Source organism: Schistocerca americana, chromosome 10 (genome assembly GCF_021461395.2).
Source record: "Schistocerca americana isolate TAMUIC-IGC-003095 chromosome 10, iqSchAmer2.1, whole genome shotgun sequence".
NCBI classification, from domain to species: Eukaryota; Metazoa; Arthropoda; class Insecta; order Orthoptera; family Acrididae; genus Schistocerca; species Schistocerca americana.
Window position 1 is genome coordinate 82,256,678 of NC_060128.1, and position 23,304 is coordinate 82,279,981.

The 23,304-nt window shown below is 41.2% G+C and overlaps 1 protein-coding gene and 1 non-coding gene across 2 annotated transcripts in view; both read right to left on the reverse strand.

Moving 5' to 3' along the window:
* The window catches only part of LOC124552251 (TBC1 domain family member 5), a 168,476-nt gene that overhangs the window by 49,273 nt on the left and 95,899 nt on the right, over window positions 1-23,304 (reverse strand). Inside the window, exon 11 of the mRNA XM_047126533.1 lies at window positions 11,172-11,491. Coding sequence (XP_046982489.1) covers window positions 11,172-11,491 — 320 coding nt within the window. The remainder of the gene's footprint in view (window positions 1-11,171; window positions 11,492-23,304) is intronic.
* Window positions 6,672-6,746, reverse strand: Trnal-caa. The gene has a single exon. It is a non-coding gene; the product is annotated as a tRNA-Leu (tRNA).

Genomic DNA, 23,304 nt, shown 5'->3' on the forward strand with positions numbered 1-23,304 from the left:
ATCTGAAATCAAAAAATCTCGTACTAGGGCAAGAGAGCCTTATTTAATGCAAAGGGCCAGCTCTAATCAAGACTTAAAAATACCCTTTAACCAGTAGTGCAAAATTCTACAGTTTCATTGAACAGGTGAAACTATGGAATAAACATAAAAAATTAAAAATTCCAAGAACAAATCAAGGTCAATCTGAAGCATTATTAGCAATGAAATTCAAACGAGGCAAGGCAAATGGGACTCAGATGGCAGGAGCTGAAAGACAGATGAAAGTAAAATCACTTGACTTCTAAATTCAAGTAATTTTTCCTAACCATAACTGAAAACATAGAGACAAATAAATCACCTAGTGAAAATAGAACCAATAAATTTACTTAGACATGTAATGCATATTCCACTGCCAGGCATTAGTTTTGCCAATTCATCTGTTAGAGATATCACAAAAATCATTGAGTCACTAAAGTAGTAACCTTTCCCTCTATGATGGCAGTGCCCACCTCGAGTTTGCTTTGTTATCAGTTGGAATGCAAGCAATATTTTCTGAAAGACTGAAGAATACTGTAGTAATACCAATACACAAAAGTGAAGGAGAGCAACTGTAACCCAATCTCACTCTTTCTTGTGTCTTCAAAAATTTATGAGAAAGTAGTTTATAATAGAAAATTGAATCATCTTTCTGAGAATAATCTTTAAGCTTTAGTTCAGTTTGGCTTCAATAGAAGCTTCTCTTCTGAGAATATAACATAAGATATCATTAACTCAATTCTAGAACAACGAAATTTATCCCTTTAGTTTTTACTGTGATCTTGACAAGGTCTCTGATTGTGTAGATCATAAAATTTTGCTAGTGAAACTAAAATAGTATGATATTAAAGGTTTTTACTTTCCATGGATGGGGTCACTTCTTATCAGCAGCAGACAAAGAGTCACATTAATAAATGATGAACAGGAACAAGATTAAGTTCAGAGTGGAGGGAACATTAAATAAAGTTTTTTGAAGGACATCATATTACAGAATGAGATTTTCACTCTGAAGAGGAGTATGGGCCAATATGAAACTTCCTGCCAGATTAAAACTGTGTGCCAGACAGACTAACTCAATACCTTTGCCTTTTGTTGGCAAGTGCTCTACTAACTGATCTAGCCAAGCACAACTCAATCCATGTCAGTCAGAAAGTTTCATGTCAATACAGACTGTGCTGCAGAGTGAAGAATCTCATTTTGGAAACATCCCCCACGCTGTGACGAAGCCATGTCTATGCAGTATCCTTTCTTGTACAAGCCCATAACTTTTGCAGGGAAACTTCTGTGAAGTTGGTAGAAGACAAGGTACTGGTGGAAGTGCAGCTGTGAGGATGGGTGGTGTCTCGTGCTTGGGTAGATCAGTTGGTATAGCTCTTGCCTGTGAAAGGCAAAACCTCAGTCCGGCACACAGTTTTAATCTGCCAGGAAGTTTTGACCTCATATACAACACTGACTGTAAAAATTACCAAGAAGTACTGGAAAAGATTTTATTTCAGCACACCAGGTTTTAAAATCCTCCAACATGTACATGTCATTGCTAAAAAGTAAGCCTTTTCACTGTAGAAATATCAACTGAGTATCAAGTTCTCTACATCATAAAATGATGTAAATTATATGAACTGTTACCAATGTTAACATTCCATCAATAAATTTCTATGTCTCAGGTAATCCACTGATGACAGTGGGGCAACAGCCACACAAGAGGCACTTGAATAATGCAAACCGAAACCAACAGCTGTATTGTAATTCAAATGATGTTTATTCAAAACATGCTACCAGTTTTGATATGAAAAGTATCATCTTCAGGTCCCTGTATGTGAAAACATACATAGTATGATGATGATGATGATGAAGTATAATGAAAGTTCTGAAGCCAAAAATTCCAGTATGTGGCAAAAATGGGGATAAATCAAATTATAAAATTGTATTTAAAAATACACTATCAGTCACCACACAACACAAAGTTCAGAATCTAATTTACACTAAAGCGCCAAAGAAACTGGTATAGGCATGCGTATTCAAATACAGAGACATGTAAACATGCAGAATATGGCCCTGCAGTCGGCAATGCCTACATACGATGACCAGTGTCTGGCACAGTTGTTGGATCTGTTATTGCTGCTACAATGGCAGGTTATCAAAATTTAAGCAAGTTTGAATGTGGTGTTATAATTGGTGCACGAGTGATGGGACACAGCATCTCTGAGGTAGCGATGAAGTGGGGATTTTCCCATACAACCATTTCACGAGTGTAGTGGGAATGTCAGGAATCCAGTAAAACATCAAATCTCCAACATTGCTGCGACCTGAAAAAGATCCTGTAAGAATCGGGCCAACGATAACTAAGAGACTCTTGCAACATGACAGAAGTGCAACCCTTTTGTAAACTGCTGCAGATTTCAATGCTGGGCCATCAACAATTGTGTGTGTGTGTGTGTGTGTGTGTGTGTGTGTGTGTGTGGGCGCGCGCGCGCATTAACCACTCAACGAAACATCATTCATAAGGGCTTTCGGAACCAAGGGTTCACTTGTGTACCCTGGATGACTGCACAATACAAAGCTTTACCCCTCGCCTGAGCCTGTCAATACCAACATTGGACTGTTTATGACTGGAAACATGTTGCCCGGTCAGACAAGTCGCGTTTCAAATTGTATGGAGTGGATGGATGTGTACGAGTATGGAGACAACCTCATGAATCCATGGACCCTGCATGTCATCAGGAGACTGCTCCAGCTGGTGGAGACACTGTAATTGTGTGAGGCGTGCGCAGTTGGAGTGATATGGGACCCCTGATAAGTCTAGATATGACTGACAGGCGACACGGTCGTAAGCATCCTGTCTGGTCACCTGTATCCATTTACGCCCATTGTGCTTTTTGACGGATTGGGGAGTTCAAGCAGGACAATGTGACATCCCACATGTCCAGAATTGCTACAGAGTAGCTCCAGGAAAAGTCTTCCGAGTTCAAACACTTTTGCTGTCCACCAAACTCCCCAGATATGAACTTTATTGATCATATCAGGGATGCCTTGCAACATGCTGTTCAGAAGAGATCTCCATCCCCTCATACTCTTATGGATTTATGGACAGCCGTGCAGGATTCATGGTGTCAATTCCCTCCAGCACTACTGCAGACATTAGTTGAGTCCATGCCATGTCGTGTTGCAGGACTTCTTGGTGCTTGCAGGGGTCCTGCACAGTATTAGGCAGATGTACTAGTTTCTTTGGCTCTTCAGTGTATATTGCTTAATTTTTTAACCCTGTAGGTACATACTGACAGTGGATATTACTTATGCTGGCAACATTGTTTTATGTTTATTACATTTCCTGAAATTAGAAGAAGCATTAGTAACTTGTTTTGCTTTTATTTTGGAGATATTGCATATTTATAACCTTTTAATTATTCAAGTTACACACTCGTTATGCTAGTGTGGATGTTTGACTGGGTTGCTGTATAGTAATATCAATGGAGTGTATGTTTATAGTTTTTTGTGACTTCAGTGCCATTTGTGTACTACGTTTTAGACTACGATTTATACACTCCTGGAAATGGAAAAAAGAACACATTGACACCGGTGTGTCAGACCCACCATACTTGCTCCGGACACTGCGAGAGGGCTGTACAAGCAATGATCACACGCACGGCACAGCGGACACACCAGGAACCGCGGTGTTGGCCGTCGAATGGCGCTAGCTGCGCAGCATTTGTGCACCGCCGCCGTCAGTGTCAGCCAGTTTGCCGTGGCATACGGAGCTCCATCGCAGTCTTTAACACTGGTAGCATCCCGCGACAGCGTGGACGTGAACCGTATGTGCAGTTGACGGACTTTGAGCGAGGGCGTATAGTGGGCATGCGGGAGGCCGGGTGGACGTACCGCCGAATTGCTCAACACGTGGGGCGTGAGGTCTCCACAGTACATCGATGTTGTCGCCAGTGGTCGGCGGAAGGTGCACGTGCCCGTCGACCTGGGACCGGACCGCAGCGACGCACGGATGCACGCCAAGACCGTAGGATCCTACGCAGTGCCGTAGGGGACCGCACCGCCACTTCCCGGCAAATTAGGGACACTGTTGCTCCTGGGGTATCGGCGAGGACCATTCGCAACCGTCTCCATGAAGCTGGGCTACGGTCCCGCACACCGTTAGGCCGTCTTCCGCTCACGCCCCAACATCGTGCAGCCCGCCTCCAGTGGTGTCGCGACAGGCGTGAATGGAGGGACGAATGGAGACGTGTCGTCTTCAGCGATGAGAGTCGCTTCTGCCTTGGTGCCAATGATGGTCGTATGCGCGTTTGGCGCCGTGCAGGTGAGCGCCACAATCAGGACTGCATACGACTGAGGCACACAGGGCCAACACCCGGCATCATGGTGTGGGGAGCGATCTCCTACACTGGCCGTACACCACTGGTGATCGTCGAGGGGACACTGTATAGTGCACGGTACATCCAAACCGTCATCGAACCCATCGTTCTACCATTCCTAGACCGGCAAGGGAACTTGCTGTTCCAACAGGACAATGCACGTCCGCATGTATCCCGTGCCACCCAACGTGCTCTAGAAGGTGTAAGTCAACTACCCTGGCCAGCAAGATCTCCGGATCTGTCCCCCATTGAGCATGTTTGGGACTGGATGAAGCGTCGTCTCACGCGGTCTGCACGTCCAGCACGAACGCTGGTCCAACTGAGGCGCCAGGTGGAAATGGCATGGCAAGCCGTTCCACAGGACTACATCCAGCATCTCTACGATCGTCTCCATGGGAGAATAGCAGCCTGCATTGCTGCGAAAGGTGGATATACACTGTACTATTGCCGACATTGTGCATGCTCTGTTGCCTGTGTCTAAGTGCCTGTGGTTCTGTCAGTGTGATCATGTGATGTATCTGACCCCAGGAATGTGTCAATAAAGTTTCCCCTTCCTGGGACAATGAATTCACGGTGTTCTTATTTCAATTTCCAGAAGTGTATTATTTATGCAATGGAGATCATTAGAGTACACGCGGTACTATTTTGACGGGTTTGAATTATCCAATGAAGGTTTCTTCATTAAGTTTTTGTTGGATTTGGTTTCTGTGGTCATTTGCTTTTATGTTTCATTGTATTATTGGTATCTCCCATATTCATAGGTGTTCCAGTTAGGGATATACATGATTCAGTTGCTCTGCTTGTACAAGCCACTGTAATGATGCTCCCCTCGCATACACTATGTGATATGAGATATGCCCTCTCTCTCTCTCTCTCTCTCTCTCTCTCTCTCTCTCTCTCTCTCTCTGTGTGTGTGTGTGTGTGTGTGTGTGTGTGTGTGTGTGTAGCAATATATATCAGATTCTGAACTTTGTTTCTTAAGAATACCAATAGTATATTTTTGTTACGTAACTTTATGATCTGATTTATCCCAGTTTTTGTCACATAATAAAAGTTCCAGGACAGTTTTTCTTAAAAATAGAAAACCGCATTTACCAAGTAATGACCCTAGCTCCTACTGAAGTAGTCCCCTTGGCTATCTATACACAGTTGCCAATGTTTCTGGGAGTCTTGGAAACAACCAGGGAAATTTTCCACTGTGATGCTTGTAAGGTCATTTGTCACAGCCAGTTGGACATCTGCGATACCTCAATGAAACTTTCCTTTCAGTTGCCTTTTCACCCGCAGAAATAAAGAAAAAAAAATATAATAAAAAATTGCAAGGCAAGAGGTCAGGCAAATATGGTGGATGTGGGATAGCAATAACAGAATGTCTGCCCAGATACTCGGTAACAGATAACACATTGTGGGGTCTTGCATTGTCGTGCAGTGAGAACTAGTCCTGAGAATGCCACAAATCAGGTTGTTGACACTGAATTCATTGTTGCAAACATTTCAAGACTTTGACGTAAAAGGTTCAGTTCACAGTGAACTAATCCGTAACTAACAAAGAATGCAATCAACACTGCCTTTGTCCTCGAAGGTGGTTGTTTGACTTTTTTCGACGCTCGTGATCCACGACTCTGCAACATAACACTTCGATACTTTGTGTGAGGGTTATACTGGTAGCACCGACTTTCATCCCCAGCAATTACCTACAAAAATGAGAGATCACACCTGGCTCTTTCCAGTAGTTCAGCAGAAATACTTCATCCTTCCTCTTTCCATTCATCTGTTAGTGTGTAAGGGACAAGTTTTGAATTATGTTGTTCTGATATCATGTTAAATGATGTTTTTCTTGCAATAACTGCCTTACACATTTCACATCTGCACCCGCATATGCTGTAGATGGATGACCAGCCCTGGGATCGTCTTGCACAGAATCCCTGCCTTCACGAAACCATTTGTGACATTTGGAAACACGATTTATTGAAAGTGCCTCACCTGCATGTGGTTGCTTAATCATTGTCCAGGTTACATAGGGGTTTTCTTAAGCTTAAGCAGAACTTAATGTTCACTCTTTGCTCAAAATCACTATCCATTGTGTCACCCACCTAGTATACCAAGAAGAACCCAAACAGTGTGTTGCTAAGCATAGTCTTGCCACCAGGTGAGTCTGTGCAGAAACATGGCCAAGGTCATTTCAGAGACACACACATACCAAGTACATTGAAACAACATTTCTTTCCAGAATGAGATTTTCACTCTGCAGCGGAGTGTGCGCAGGTATGAAACTTCCTGACAGATTAGAACTGTGTGCTGGACCGAGACTCGAACTCGGGTCCTTTGCCTTTTGCGGGCAAGTGCTCTACCAACTGAGCCACCCAAGCACAACTCTCGCCCCGTCCTCACAACTTTAGTTCCGCCAGTACCTCGTCTCCCACCTTCCAAACTTTACAGAAGCTCTCCTGCGAACCTTGCAGAACTAGCACTCCTGAAAGAAAGGATATTGCAGAGACATGGCGTAGGAGTGCTAGTTCTGCAAGGTACGCAGGAGAGCTTCTGTAAAGTTTGGAAGGAGTCTCGGTCCGGCACACAGATTTAATCTGCCAGGAACATTTCTCTCTTTTTAGCATTGCAAACTTGGAAATTTAAAAACACACCACCACCTATCCTGGAGCTTTTCTGACAAAAAGGAGAAAGGCAGTACTTTTCTATCATGCTATGTATGTTCTCATACAGAGGCCTGAAGATGACTTACAATACAGCTGTTGGTTTCGATATGCATTATTCAAGTAAGCTGTTACAAATCTATGTTCTAACACACTGTTTAGATATCTACCATAGCGGATTAGGATAAGAGACTTCAAAAGTACTAAATGAGTTTTGCTCACTAGGCAGCAAAATAAAATGATGGTCAAAGTGGATAGGATGTAAAATGCAGACGGGGTACATCAAGGAAATCATTTCTGAAAAAGAGGAATTCGTTAATATGTAATATAAATATAAGTGTTAGGAAGTGTTTTTTTAACTGTCTGTGTAATGTGTAGCCATGTATGGAAGCTAAACATGAACGATAAACAGTTCAGACGAAAAGAGAATAGAAGCTTTTGAAATGTGGTGCTGCTGAAAATTAGATGGGTATATCACACAACTAATGAGGAGGTACTGAATAGAATTGGGGAGAAAAGGAACCTGCGGCACAACCTGACTAGAAGAAGTGATTTGTAGAAATGACACATTTAGAGATATCAAGGGATCACCAACTTAGTAGTGGAGGGAAGTTGGGAGGGTAAAAATCGTAGAGAGAGACCAAGATATGAATACTGTAATCAGTTTCAAAAAGATGGAGGCTGGAGTAGTTATTTGGAGATTAAGAGGCTTGCACGGAATAGAATAACATGGAGAGCTGCAAGAAACCAGTCTTTGGATTCAAGGCGATGACGATAGGCTACAATGGGTGCTTCTGCCTGTTAATGTACAACTTGATACAATCCACAACCTGAAGGCTCTCCACTGTGATGGGACTGACAAAATGTGATGTGTGAATGAATGAATGACACTGAACATTTATAATCCAAGTTTGGAAACTTCAAAATTCATTTACACTGACATATAGATAATTCATAGCAATTCAATATTTCCATGAAATAAAAATTAATCAAATTAGATCTACCTTCTTGAATAACCCAGTATTTCTTCCCAGGTAATATGTAACAAGTTTCGACACAGTTACTATAAGCATTACAGACCTATGTTGGAAAACAAACAAACAAACAAACAAACACACACACACACACACACACACACACACACACACACACACAAATTTTTATATATAGGTTTTGTTTATGGGCTTCTATCATTTCTAGTGAAATTAGTAGCCTGCTTATAAAAACATGTGACTTGGATTCGTGTTGAACAGATTATGACTGCACTTTCATACCTATTAATTCCTTCCTCTGGGATGAGAGAGGCATACGTTGGGAAAGGTTAAAATAGGAAGGACAATTCACACATACTGCAGCATTGGATGAGGAGGGCAAACAAAGATGAAGCAGGGGGCATCAGATAGACACAGAGAAAGAACAACTGATTTCAGGAAGGATAGGTAGAAGAACAGGTTGCTGCCAGAAATGGGAACTTTTAATTTGAGGCCTTTGGGAGCAATACCAAAAGTTAACCAGGAGTTAAAAAAAAGTATGTGTGAGGTTTGTTTGGCTACAATGAGAGTACAATGTCTGTTCAGAAAAATTCTGGAAGGTTTATAATTTTGCACCAATGGTATGTTGGAGTGAAATACGGTTGACATCTCTGCACACATCTGTGTTTAGGTATGTTGGAGTGAAATACGGTTGACATCTCTGCACACATCTGTGTTTAATGTGTACCTGTCGTAAGTTCCATTGCTGTATGTCTGTTACCTATTGTTCAGTTCTGTAATGAGTAGAACATTGTTTTGCACAGTTTGTGAATTTTGACATGGCAGAGTTAGAGGAGCAACACATCTGCATTAAATTTTCCATTAAACTCAAGAAAACCTGTACAGAGACACATGAAATGATGAAAGAGGCCTACAGTGATGAGTGCTTAAGCCATACTTGGTGTTACGAATGGTTCACACAACTTAAAAATGACTGGACAGAAGTTAAAGATGACCCCCATTCAGGACACCCTTCCATGTCTACCGACAAAACTCGTGTCAGGAATGTCAACAAAATTAGGTGTGGCAGTTGGAGATTGAGTGTCTGAGAAATTGCAGAAGAATGTAATATTTCAGTTGGATCACATAATATAATCCTGACACAGTATCTTGGAATGCATCATGTTGCCGCCAAGTTCGTCCCACGGTTCACGAGTCAAGACCAGAAAGACCTTCGCCTTGCAACCTGGGAAGAGCTTTTGGATCTTGAAAATGAGAACAAGGTGTTCCTTAAGAGAATCATAACTGGTGATGAGATGTGGGACTACAGTTATGATATTGAGACCAAGTTTAAATTTTCACAATGAATTGGGAGAGGTTCTCCAAGACCATAAAAAGTTTGTCAGATCAGGTCAAATGTCAAAGCCATGCTGATAGTTTTCTTTGACTCTGAAGGATTAGTGCCACAGGAACAGACTGTTAATCAGTGGTACTATCAGGACATGTTGCAAGAATGTGAGAGAAGGAAACACTGAAATGTGGTGAGACAATTCATGGCTCTTGCATCATGATGACAAATCCCACATTCATTACTGTTGGTGCGTGACTACTGTACATAAAATGAAATCACTGTGCTGCCTCATTCTCCAAACTCTCCACACCTGGCCCCTGCGGACTTTCTTTTATTTCCAAAGTTGAAAACTCCATTGAAAGGACGAAGATTTGCAATGATAGATGAGATAAAAGAAAATTCGTAGATGGCGCCTCGTGTGATCCTGCAAGGCAGGAGGCGTATCAAGACTACTTCTGGAAATGGAAACGGCATTGGGAGCGGTGTACCAAATGTGGAGAACAGTATTTCGAAGGAGACCATGCACAATAAATAAAAAGCAAGCATAGAAAAATTTTGCGGACTGTAATGGATCTGGGAGATGCGTTATTTTCTACCAGATTTGTCGATACCATATCTAATGAAGGAGGTTGTAAATGTTTTCTTATATTTTTGTCAGAATATTTTTTGTGAATTTTAATTTGCCTATTTTATGCTAATTTGCTTATATGTTCTAGAGTGACAGCATATTGATTAATGTTAGTAGATGTGACGAAGAGTATCAAAGAGACTGGTTACAAGTGGAAGCTTGTGTGTTGTGCGAAATGTCTTTGACACTGGAGTCGTCTCTGACTGTAGTCAGTCGGCAGTGAACTATCGGTCTGTGACGGTGGAACAATGTATAGGTCCCTGTTATAATAATTTGCAAGTGACCAGCAAAAATGAGTTATTCTACTACTTTTTATATAAACATCAAGAAGGAAGCACATTCGGAGAAATGGTATTTGAAGCACCAAAAATGAGGCAAACGCATTGAACCAGGACATTTCTGCACCCGAGGAAACAGCATTATGAAATCATATTTTCACTAGACGACTGAAGCCAACTCAAAAAAAGTCAAATATCATCTTATAAACGTTTCACGGAAAAGGGAGTACTGTCACGAAATACGCTAAGTTCAAGTATATAAAAATAGTGAGCATATTTCAGGACAAAGTTCCAGAATTTCCTGAACAGACCTCGTACGTTTATGGAAGGAATGTCGGTACTGAAGCATAGATTTATGGAACCTGATGAGAGATGACTTGGGCAGGTGGAAAGTAACATTTAATGAGAAAAACAGCTAAAGCAAGGTGAAGGGTTGCTGTTCACAGGTGATAGAGAGAGTTGAAAGAATCTCAGAGCACAACCAAAAACACACAGCTATTAAGTAAACTATAAAAAATTGATGAAAAGTAAAGAAAACTGCAAGGAAATGGGAGGAGAGATCAAAATACATAAGGAAAGCAGCAGCCAAATAAGTAAAGCTGTTGATACACGGGGGAGGAAAAGCATCAAACAGGGAAACAGAGCTCCTAGAAGAATAAAAAGGGGATTGCCAAACAATGAAAAGCGATAATTAACCTATTCAAAAATTATCAAACAAAGAAAGAGAAATGTGTGTGCACAGAGAAAATGGTCATCAAACAAAAGAAAAAAAAGCTAATCAAACAAAGGAAAACAGCTCACCAAACAAGAAACAAAATATTGGCATGCAAGGAAAATGGTTGGCATAAAAGTAAAGAAGGACTTGTGTTTTATTTATGTACTGTATTTGAGAGCTGAATGTTGCGCAGGTACATGCCTTCCAGAGAGAGTGCTGATGTCGGGCGCGGAGCCCTTCTTGAGCTGCGCGGCTGCCTTCTCCGAGCTGCGCACCACCACCTGCGAGCTGACCACGATCTCGACGTCGCCGCCCTTGTCGCCCGGCGGCACCGTGCTGCTCCGGTAGTGGTGGTGGTGGTGCTGCTGCTGCTGGCGGTGGCCCGGGCGGCGCTGCTTCGGCGGGCAGAACTGCCCCTCGTGGGTGTGGCCCGCCGCCGCGCCCCGGTTGAGGTCCGCCCGGCCGCCGACGGTGACGTTGGGGAGCGTCGGGAAGGACGTTATTGCCGGCTCCGAGTATTTCTGCGACATCGGGGCGGGTACGAATAAACCGACTGACGAGACACGTGTGAGGAAACACAGCTGTACTATCCGTCGGAAGTTTAAGAGAGAAGTCAAATTGTGCCACGGTTTCCACCGTTACGAGTAAAATTTCTATTTAAATCTCGAGTCGGCGCACCAATTTTTATAACACGAGCAGGCACGTGGCATACTTTGTACACGTGTAAAGAATAGCTGTCTTTATGTTGCCGAGGTAAAGATGCATGAGCAAAATCACAGCTTAATGCTAGTTTGATTAAATAACGATAGAATAAAATTTCACTGTATCACCCTGTTACCGCATACAAATAGTACCTAACAGTGTTGACTCACTTGGAGCAGTAAACAGCACAGTCGCGTCATATTCCAGCCAAACGTTTATTTGACTTCTAATTATCTCGAAGACAACTGCCTCAATGTTGGAATCTGCTGCTAACTCAGAATCTGGGGCATTTTCTTGCACAGATATAAAAGATAACTGCACTGTTTGTGTAAAATGTGTATATATTGCATTGTAAAGTTACTGTGGTTTATGTTGTGGCACGACTAGAGAGGATGACTGTGTGTCCTATCGTGAGGGACGTACAGATTCAGCACATCGATAACCGCGAGGGTACGAGAGAGATATTTTACATGGAAAATTATGTACGCTATAGATACTGAGATTCGTTCCAGTAGCACAGGTGTCAAAAGGAGACAGTACCTGTACACCGATTGGTGTCAGACTGTAGCAGCAATCTTAATATTTAATTGTAGTTACACTGGTAAATATGTTCCTGGCTTCCAATATTCTTGTGAGTCTCATATGTATTTGATGATATGTAGACAACTTTGACGGTTTAACTGACAATGCAATTTAGCAATCCGTGCAAAATAATTTTACCGCTGAAAGTCCCGTCTGCAGAAAGAAAGAAAAGGTGGATGGTGCTTTGATAGCGACAGTATCAGTAATTCGGCAGGTAAATTCGATAAGAGCCAATCGTAATGCTCGATTCATTCACACCCTTTGTCCTGGGTTATAGGGGCCTCTATAGAGCGGGGGGAACGTTTGTGTGTGTTGAAAGCAGGAAGGGTAACACACGATGGACTGGGGTATCACGTTAGGACCACTGGAAAGAGTGCATTCAATGGTATACTGCGCTATTTGCAGTTAAGCAGAGTTAGACACGTCTTTCATGTCGCGCTAGGAACAATGCGCCCTGAGCTTAAATTTTTTCTCACCTAGCTCATTGTTTATTTTATATTACTGCTACTCACTTGCATGTATGACAACACAACTTATCACTGAGTTAGATAAAGCAATAACAAGGGAATAGCTATGGGCTGGCAACTGTAAAACAAAATGGTACGGTAAAAGACGATGTTATTTGGATTCGGCGCATCTTACGCATAGGGTGCACCCACTCGAGGGTTAATTCCAGACACCGGAATGTCCAGAATGGAACAAACCTCAGTGCTCCGAGACAGTGGCCACGAGCATGCGAGTCGTGCTCGTGTGAATGTGTGTGTGTTTTCTACTTTGGAAAAAGGACTTCATCTGAAAGCTTAAATATTCTAGCAGTCTTTGTTATGCCTATCTATAGCTCAATGTTTCCTCAATTATTGACTTTTGTAATGCAATAGCACAGTTTAACAGATACAATCACAACACTCTTGCTCATTTTTGTCGTACTCTGTGACAGCTACATTGCAAGCAACCAGTAAGTTGCACTGCTGAATGCGACTGATGAATGTGAAGAGTATCATTTGCACTGATTTGTAGAATGGTTTTTACAAATAGAAGTATATGTAGAATTTGACTGAAATTACTTGATAGTTGACACTTCACATGTTGGAGCTGGCCTCCTCTAATCAAAGCACTAAACATAAGGCCCAAACCGTGCGCTGAAGCTTAGCATGACACAGCACGATAATGAATTTTAGAAGGCTGCAATTCATCATTGCAACGGTATCATCAGAGTCTGAAATATAATAATCTCATCCAGTATAATGGCGTAGTACAGTGGTTAGCGTATAAATGTGATGTGTTGAAGGTTGTAGGTTCAATTCTCGTGAAATGTAGTAACATTTTTTATTTCTAAACCTAATCAAAAATTTTTGATCATTCTTTTTATTCCACTGACTGGTTTAAATGTGTTCTTTTGTTTCTAATACTTTGCTGCATCGTTATCATTATTATTTGCTCTTATTTTTCTTCCTATCATACTGTCTTCAATTGGAATCTGCCTGTGTTGCTATCAGTTGATAACGCACCAGCTCGTGTAGCCAGTGTCAGGACAGTTCAAGTAACCACCGACAGTGAGAAATTACAATTTGCTGTTAGTGTTGAAACTGAATTTTTTGTGTCTCGAGTTTCCTTTTACTGGGTATCTTTAATCACTGTGAGCAAACTGACTGCACTTTAGTTCTGCCACAGATTTTTGAATGCCATTTTCTGGGATACATTGCACATCACAATCACGAGGACGAGTTTACGACTTGAGTTCAAATTCAGGGCTACGAAACAAGTCATCTGCTGCAGTTCAGTCACTGGTCACTTAAAATCAGCTGTTTACAGAGAATCTCGTATTTCGATCATGCCTCACGGTGGCTGCTTCCGACACTGCTCCGCATTACACATTAACATCATTTGTGAACTGACACACCACGTGTGTGTGTCGCCTATAACTGAGCTGTAGCACACAGCTGATGAGGCAACACTGTAGCGGCAAAGGACAGCCATCAGCTGTCAAGTATTTTAATCTGACTATAGTGCAATAAATTGCAGCAAAACCAAAAATAAGACACCACATTTCTCATACTTTAGATTTCCTAAAGACCCTGAGATGTATACATACTACATTACAGGACTGTTTAGTTATCAATCTCTTGTAAGCTACAGAAATCTGGTGTCGATTCATGTTCCTTTCTAGGAGCACAGTCTAACAAATATTGCAAGACATGATCTTTTGCAGAAACAGTTCATATACCCACACAGTAATATTAAGATTTATTCTCTACATTTTGAGCCAGCTCAGTTTATGATTTTTATTACAGTCGTCTGCTTAAGAGAGAACTGCCACCCAGCTGTGATAATAAAGCAATAAAACTAAACAGCCAAAAGGAACTAATTCCGCAACTGCTGCTACATCAGAGTTAGAAACATCAGCCACACAACCAGCATTATCTTCGAAACAAATGTCTTTCGGGGATTGAGATTTACCTTCCTAACTGGTACAGCTGGTAAATGATATACACAATACCAGATTCATATGGAACTGTGTGATGAACACTTTTGGTGAAGTATCTGATGTACTGTAGTTTTTGTTTTGCTGTATATCTACAATTACCACTTTATTCAAGCTATTATAGATCCAGCAACTGTAGTATGTATTTCAGCATAAAATTCAGTCATCAGTTGCATAGATATTTTTATTTTGCTTTACTGGTTTTGTCAAATTAATTTATCATCTTCAGAGGTCCACAAAATTAGGAATATTATAAACCATTATACCTTGGCTATAGATCGATGTGAAGCATAATATGAGTATTACAGAAACTTATTTAGTATTCATTTATTTAGTATTCATTTAGTAGATGTCAGTATCTTCTTCATGGTAGCATAATGCCATTACGTGTGCAAAAATGTACATATTGTATGTGATTATAGTAAACACAGAAAAAGACTGATAATTTAATGTAAATCTGTGGATTTTGGGGACAGGGTGTATACGAGGACAAGAAAAAAAAATTCCCAGATTTTCCAGTTAAAAATACACTTTCTCCTGGGTGAAAACACACTTTTTCTGTGTTAAGTGACAGTATATTTTCCCTCGGAACTGCAAAACTTATCAATCCTTTGAATGGTTATGGTTTTATACATGGGCACTTTAGAGAACTTAACTCAGGGAAAAAGACACGTTTTGGAAATATCTTTGATGGGCAGCAATATGCATGCCGCGTATTTTTGTATTACAAAAGTATACATTGGAATTCCACCAAAAACTGTATGTTACTTTCCGAATCACTGAAATCGAGATTGCGATGCGCTTTTGTAAGCCAGTCATAGCTCACGTCACATGATCTCGCCAGCCGATGACAGTGGATATTCAGAGCATAGGGCACGTGATGTAGTCAGCCAACAGCAACATCACTGTTAAGTAGCACGAACACACAAACAGGGAAAGTTAATATTTTAAATTAATATACATAGTGTTGCTACACGGAAAGCAAAGCTTTCACATATAATATTCGTCTCTAAGGTTAATAAGCTGCAAGATAAATTAAGCTTTCGCATATAATGTTGATCTTTTCTGCGCGTGTTACACTTTAAAATTTTTAATAATGACATAAATGTCTGATCTTCTGGGTTCAAAATTCTTCTAAATGGCTCGTCATCAAAGAGTTGATTTTTAAATGACAGTAAAACGCTCTGTGATTTAAGAAATTCATGGTACATTTTCGCACATAGTCCAACTTACGTAAAAGGATATTTACTTTGAAAGTAATACTTCTCAAATCACCATTCGCAATATTTTCCCACGACCTGTTAGAAATAGGTTCATTTCAGCAGTTGCCAGACAGCGTACATAATAGGCGACACCACGCTTTTGCAGTTACCATGACGTAAGAAGACCATATGTACGTACATGTAAAATATTGAAAGATCGTACACTATGTCATAAAAGAAACAAGACATCAGAGGACACACCAAGAATATCGGAATTTAGTGAACCATATTAAAATGTGCACATTTAAAGTGCATAATTAAAGTGCACATTCATAAGTCCAGATTCCCAACGAAGTAGACCTCGAGCTGATATTAAGCTTTTCATTGTGGTTTCCAGGATGTAAATTTTCTTGGAGCACCATTACTGTATTATATCATGTTTGGTTCTTTATCATGGCATAATGCCATACGTGCTAGAAGATGAAAACATGCACTTGAAATGCAGTGAACAGTTGAAACTAGCCAGTACTGTGGAATTAAACATTTCGTTTGAAATACATTGACTGCTTCTGCGGAAAACGTTAATAAAAGTCAAATTTCTTTAGCAAACAGACAAAAATAGGTTCAATGTTCTGCAAAGCGATTAATGCTTGACTGTCAGAAAGGTGGAAATAAAATCAAATCTGAAACTAGTAACGTATTTTAGCCTTTCGTAATTATGTGGATGTATTTTAATTCACTTGATAGCTCCCGGCCACAGATATCCATTTTGTTTTCATTTGACGGGAGAGTAAACAAAGGGGAAACAGCAAAATCACTAAATGTAAATACGGGTTACGTGGAGACTACAGACTATAACTCAGACTGCTCTGTGCATCAGCCCCAGATCTGCGATATTTGTTAACTGGGTCAATAGTAAAAAACAAAAAAACTAATTTTCAAAAATATGTTCATCTTGTAGCGCACATCTTTCTGAAAAGTCTGAAACATAAAACATGTGTGTTCGAGGAAATGTAAGACAAGTTATTTGGTCTTAAGTCTGCCAAAGTGCAGTGCCACGCCTCTTCATATAGCATTCTTCTATTGCAAGTCACTGTATTTTGGTCTGTGGAATTGGAACGTTTATATTTTGTAATGGATTCCATCAAACTATATTGAGGACAAGGGAAATTGAAATGTCCTGTGGTGCCTCTCCTGCTCCCAGTCGGCCAGTTTGACAGCCTGCCCCTCTTAAAAAATAATCTCGCAATTAATAGTGGATGAGATTATTTGTAATCAGGAGAACAAGAACTCTTCAGAAAATTTGTACTCTTTATTGCCTATTGGATAATTACTTGCTGTTTTGTGTGACATAAAATTAAATATAGGATATATAAAATCAATAAAGACAAGACAAGCAAGAAGTACACTTTTCTTCAATCCTTAGCACCTAGCATTTTTTTCTCTCTAATCTTGCTACAGCTTTACATGGCATGCTTTCCTTTCTGCGAAAGAATCTATTACCTCATCAAAGTTCGTCAAACCTTTTGCTACGTGAACAATCAAAATGTCGTTATCTAACACTGAAAAAGCTGTTAATACAAAATACCCAAGAATGGTGTGGTTTCTCGATCTGATTACGTCTAATTTTGTCACTGTCTGCTAGATAAAACAAAATAGGCCTTTCGAATATTGCAGCAATTTTGTAACACACAACAAATAAACGAGACTGTTTTGGCACAAATGGTCATTTTTATAACATGTCAGAATATAATACACAAAGTTGCAATATCAGATTCCTGTAAGGCCTACGACAAGCAAAAAGGTTTATGTTAGGAAGTAGTTTCACATTTCATTCATACACATCAGTTTCTCAAGCATTAGATCGAAAAGTATTATTACAAAATTTTTATATAAATTTGGAATCTTCTTACTCTTCCATGTGTGTGATGTCCACCTTTCTTCTCTTTCCTCATTCTAACAAACAATCTTGTTATCACCAATTCTGTAGCTATTCATGCCATTGTCAAAATACGTTTGCCGATTAACTACAATAACCCTGCCAGAATCACAGGTTTAGTTATCCTGCAATTATTCTCTGGTTAGGCATTTTTACATGTTCGTACAACACGTTTTCCGTGTACTTCCAAAATAGAACTTTAGCAGCTGCTAGCCGGGGACTGTACAACTGGTCCTTACTAGTGTAGTGATCTGGCCTAAACGTTTCTGTCAAAATTTCATTTTCTTGGATACACCGAGAAGATAATACGTAATCTTTCTCACCTGTTATTCCTGTTAGTCGCTTATTTCCATTCTGGTAGTCTGAATCTATGGATTTCACTAGTAATTATAACAATGCTGATCATTCGCAAACCCAATCAACCACATAATCAGACAGTGATTGGCATTCATCCGTTTGGCTTTACTCTGCTCAGCTCGTATAGCCACGTCCCCTTTTGTCTGCGGAAAGTTTATTTTTAGATGTGACAAGGATTCTCCTGACAGACACATCATGTACACTATCCAGGCATTCAAAAATCAACTTATGATTCATTCAGAAATCAAATTAAAATGTTTCAAAAATGTTCAAAAACCAACAGGGATGCGTTTCAAAATCATACGAACAATCGATAGACCAACGTGCGCTGGATGCTACGCGCTTTGTGAAACAAGTTTTTTTTCCATCAAAAATAAGAATTTGGTGCCCCCTTTTCCTGGTAGCATCTAGCTGCTTGCTGCGACTGCTTGCACAGCCAACAGCCACATTCCTGTAGCCAGAAGCAAGAGAATCTACCACTCAAACGCAGCTCAACTTCGCATATGCAAGAGCCTGCTCGTAACTGCTAAAACGAATGTAATGTAAACAGTTGTGACTTCACTCTCATCAGAGGCAATTTGTTGTTTTGAAGCATTGCATAGTCTTCCTAAAGCCTTTGACACATTTTGCTGTTGGCAGATGCTTGCACAAGCACTGTGTGTCGTCGTCGTATATGGCGCATTTTCTTTGCAATTTAAGTTGTTTTTGTTTTCCTCTCGTTTATATTTTATTGTTGAAGTATTATTCTGCAGTAGTGGGATACAGTAATATCCTTTGTTGGAGTATCGGTTCTTAGCAGTCAAAATTACAAAAAATTAACAGAAAACTAAAACAATGAAGAATTCCCGGGTTTTTCGCAGTTTTCTCCCGGATGAAAAAATTCCCAGGTTTTTCCCAGATGTTCCAGTTGTCCTGGGTCATATACACCCTGTGTGGAGCATGTAGAAGGTCACCAAAATTCACAAATACAACAACCCTGGATGCCCCATTCTAGGTGGTTATCACGCTCTCACTGAAAGAATTTCGGACCTCACTGACCTCAACACCTCCAACCAATTGTCTTAAACCTAGCTTTCCACATCAAAGGTACCAATCGCTTCCTTCACTGACTCTCCACCATTCCCATCTGTTTACCACTGGATCCCTACTTGTCACTGTTGATGTCACTACTTTATACACCAATATCTCTCATGTCCACGGTCTTGATTCTTCTGAACACTACCTTTCCTCATTCCTTTAACTCCAAACCCAATACCTCATTCCTCACATGCCTTACTAATTTTATCCTAACACACAACTACTTCTCCTCTGAAGGGAAGGTATGCAAACAAATCTGTGACATGACCGTAGGCACCCATGTGGCACCCTCCTATGCCAACCTGTTTATGGGCCATCTACAGGAAACTTTCCTAGCCTCTCAAACCCCTGATCTGGTTCAGGTTCATTGATAATATCTTCTTGATCTGGACTCAGGCCCAAGACACCCTATCCTCATTCCTTCACAGCCTCAACATTTCCTCTCCCACCCATTTCACCTGGTCCTCCTCAACCCAGTGTGCCACCTTCCTGGACATTGACTAACACCTCTCTGATGGCTCCATACACACCTCTGTCCACATTAAACTTACCAGCCACCAACAGTACATGCATTATGGCAGCTGCCATCCCTTTCACACTAAAAAGATCTCTCCTATACAGCCTGGCCATATGGGGACGGTGTATCTGCAGTGACAATAACTACCTCGCCCAATATGTTGAGTGTCTCACTAAGGCCTTCACAAACAGGCACTATCCCCAAACCTAGTCTGCAAACATATATCCTGTGCTATTTCCCTTCATATCCCCAATTCTCCTCCCACCACCACCAAGAATTAGTTACAAAGGAGTATCCCCTTTGTCACTCAATAACATCCCAGACTGGAACAACTGAACCACACCCTTCATCAGGGGTTTGATTATCTATCATTGTGCCCAAACCTGAGACCATTCCCATCCCAAAGAGGTGGTCTGTTACCCACCCAACCTCCTCAACATCCTAGTCCATCCCTATGCCAATTCCAACCCCTTGCTAAAAGGATCATATCCCTGTCAAAGGCTCAGGTGGAAGACCAGCCAAATTTACACACCCAGCACTTCCTATTTTAGTCTTTTCACAGGTTTTCCGTACCGCTTCAGCGGCACGGCCATCTGTGAAAGTAGCCATGTCATATACCAGCTCTGCTGCAATCATTGCATAGCTTTTTATATTAGTACGACTACCAACCAGCTATCCACCAGGATGAAAGACCATTGCCAAACTGTGGCCTAGAGTAAAGTAAACCCTGTGACAAAATGTAGCTGATTGTAACATGCTCGAATTCAATGGCTGCTTCAATGCTCAAGCCACCTGGATCCTCCCCTCCACCGGCAGTTTTTCTCAACTGTGCAGATGGGCATTATCTTCACAATACATTCTCCAATCCCGTAATTATACTGGCATCAACCTATGGTAATGTACTGTCCCCACACCCTCCACCCAACAGTTTCTCCCCCTCTGTTGTATAACCTCCTCCCAATTCATGTCCCTTCACCCTCATTTTGCTCACACACTGCCAAAGCACCCACCACTCCCCCCCCCCCCCCCCCCCCCTGCTGACTCTCCTTTTCCAACCCATCTGTCACAACTTCCTGACATTGCCCAAGCCTTGTTCTGCTACCTTCTACAGTAATCCCTGTACATTCCGCCAGACAGAGCTCTTCTCTCCCCACACCCATACTCTGCTATCCTTTGCCCTTCCCTGCCCTACTCAAGAGTGTTTTTTTTTTTTGTTCAACTGAACATTGCAGTTCGGTTAATGCGAACGGAGATAGTGGGCATGTGCGTGGGGTTTGCTTGCTTGGTGCGTGCGTGTGTGTTTTTCCTTTTCTGAAGAAGGCTTTGCCAGGAAGCTTACTGTGTAAAAGCCTTTTTGTTGTATCTGTCCGCAACTAAATGTGTCATCTTTACAGTGAGTAGTAATCTGTCCTTCCCAAAATTCTTAATGTATGTATCTTGTTCTTTTTTATGGACCTTTATGAGGTTTGGAATGATGAACTATTAAAAAATATTTATAACTCTAAATGCTAGAGTGTTCTTGCATTTAAACCTTTACTATCATCTTGCTCATACTACTACTACTACTACTACTACTACTACTACTACTACTACTGCCGCCACTAATAGTAATCTCACCAGCACTGTCATACATAAAACTTCCAAAAGTTATGTGTGAGTTCATAAAAACAAAACATAGTGGCCACATGCAGAACTTCAAATGCCACTTAGTATAATTTGTAAACAGGATGAATCTACCCACACTACTATACATACAAAAGTCATTGTTTAATGTTGTTACAAAAAATCTTGAAAAGTTCTTGATCAATTTACTTTGAATTTTTACACGATACTCTAATATACATTTGGACAAAGTAATGTCGGCCTTCGGGAGTCTTGACTTGTCGATGATCCTGCAGGTCTCCTTTTGGATCTGCTCAGCTTCCTCCTTGGGTAAGCCCTGAGGAAGATAACAAGAGACTTGCCATTCTGCCATATTTGGGGCCCCTGTCAGCCTAAATCGGGAAGCTACTGAGAAAATCGAATTTAAATACAGTCTTCCAACCACTGCCGAAGACGAAAGAGCTGCTGGACTCAACTAAAGACCCAGTCAAACTCAACACACCTGGCATATATAGCATTGCCTGCGAATGTGGTGTACAGTATATTGGACAAATGCAGCGCTGCATCTCGAAAAGGTGCGAGCAACACATCAGAAACGTCCGACTTAGACAGACAGAGAAATCTTCTATATCTGAACATAGCATCAAAGAAAACCACACCTTTGATTTCGAGAACACCAGGGTGCTGTGCCAAGCCGGGAGCTATTGGGACAGCATCATTAAAGAATCGTCAGAAATACAGGTCCACGAGAATCTTGTGAACAGGGACTAAGGTTATCAACTGAGCGTGGCTTGGAATCCAGCATTAGCCGCAATACGCCCTGAACATACCAAGAACCGTCCAGCTCGCAAGATGCAACCGGAATGCTCTGACGGAGACACGAATGGTGCACCTGCTTCCCCCCTCCACCCCACCCGCCGGCTCTCTTGGATGCAGCCTCCTGTGACCCGATGGGGGGGTCACACTGCAGGTATAAGGGACCGGCATTTGCAAAGTCTCGGCACTTTGACAGATGATGATGATGAGTATACGAATCTACTATGAATAAGGTGCAAGTTTAAAAGATTGGTATAAATATTTCAATAGGGGTCAGGAAGATGTTGAAGACAACTGCCCTGGACACTAACACATCACTTACTGATGACAATGCGGAAGAAGTAAAGAAAAGTGTTCTGGAAAATCATCGAATCAGCATCACAGAGGTTGCCAATGATGTCAGCATACCCTTTGGCTGATGCCAAGCAATATTTTTGTATGTTTCAGGGATGAAATGCACAGCAGAAGAATTTGTTCAGATATTGTTGAATTTCAATGCAAAACAGTTGTGGAGACATCACTAAGGAATTGCTGAGTGAAGTCAACAACAATCCGGAACTTTTAAAGAAGGTTATAAACAGGTGACGAAACATGGGCATAAGGATACAATGCAGGAACCAAGGCCCAATCATTCCGATGGAAACTGCCTGAAGAGCCAAGGCTGAAAGAAACTTGACAAGTTCGATCACACGTGAAGGTTCTTCTCTCTGTTTTCTTTAGTACAATGGGATAGTGTGTACTGAATTCATGCCTTATGGCCGTAAGGTCAATAAGGACTACAACTTGGGAGTTCTGGCCATTTGCGCAAAACAACTGAAAGAAAAGCAGAACTGTGGGAAAACCACTTCTCCCAGACATTTCCCAAGGCTGAAGAGAACCATGTAAGGACATCATTTTGCCTCCACTGAAAAGAGAAAAACAGAACTACTGAATGATCCAAGCACCATGACGAAAAGTGAATTCCAGAAATGCTTCCAAGATTGGAAAAAGTGCTGGCACAAGTGTATTATATCTGAGGGATGTTACTTTGAAGGGGACAAAATTGATGTTGATGTCGA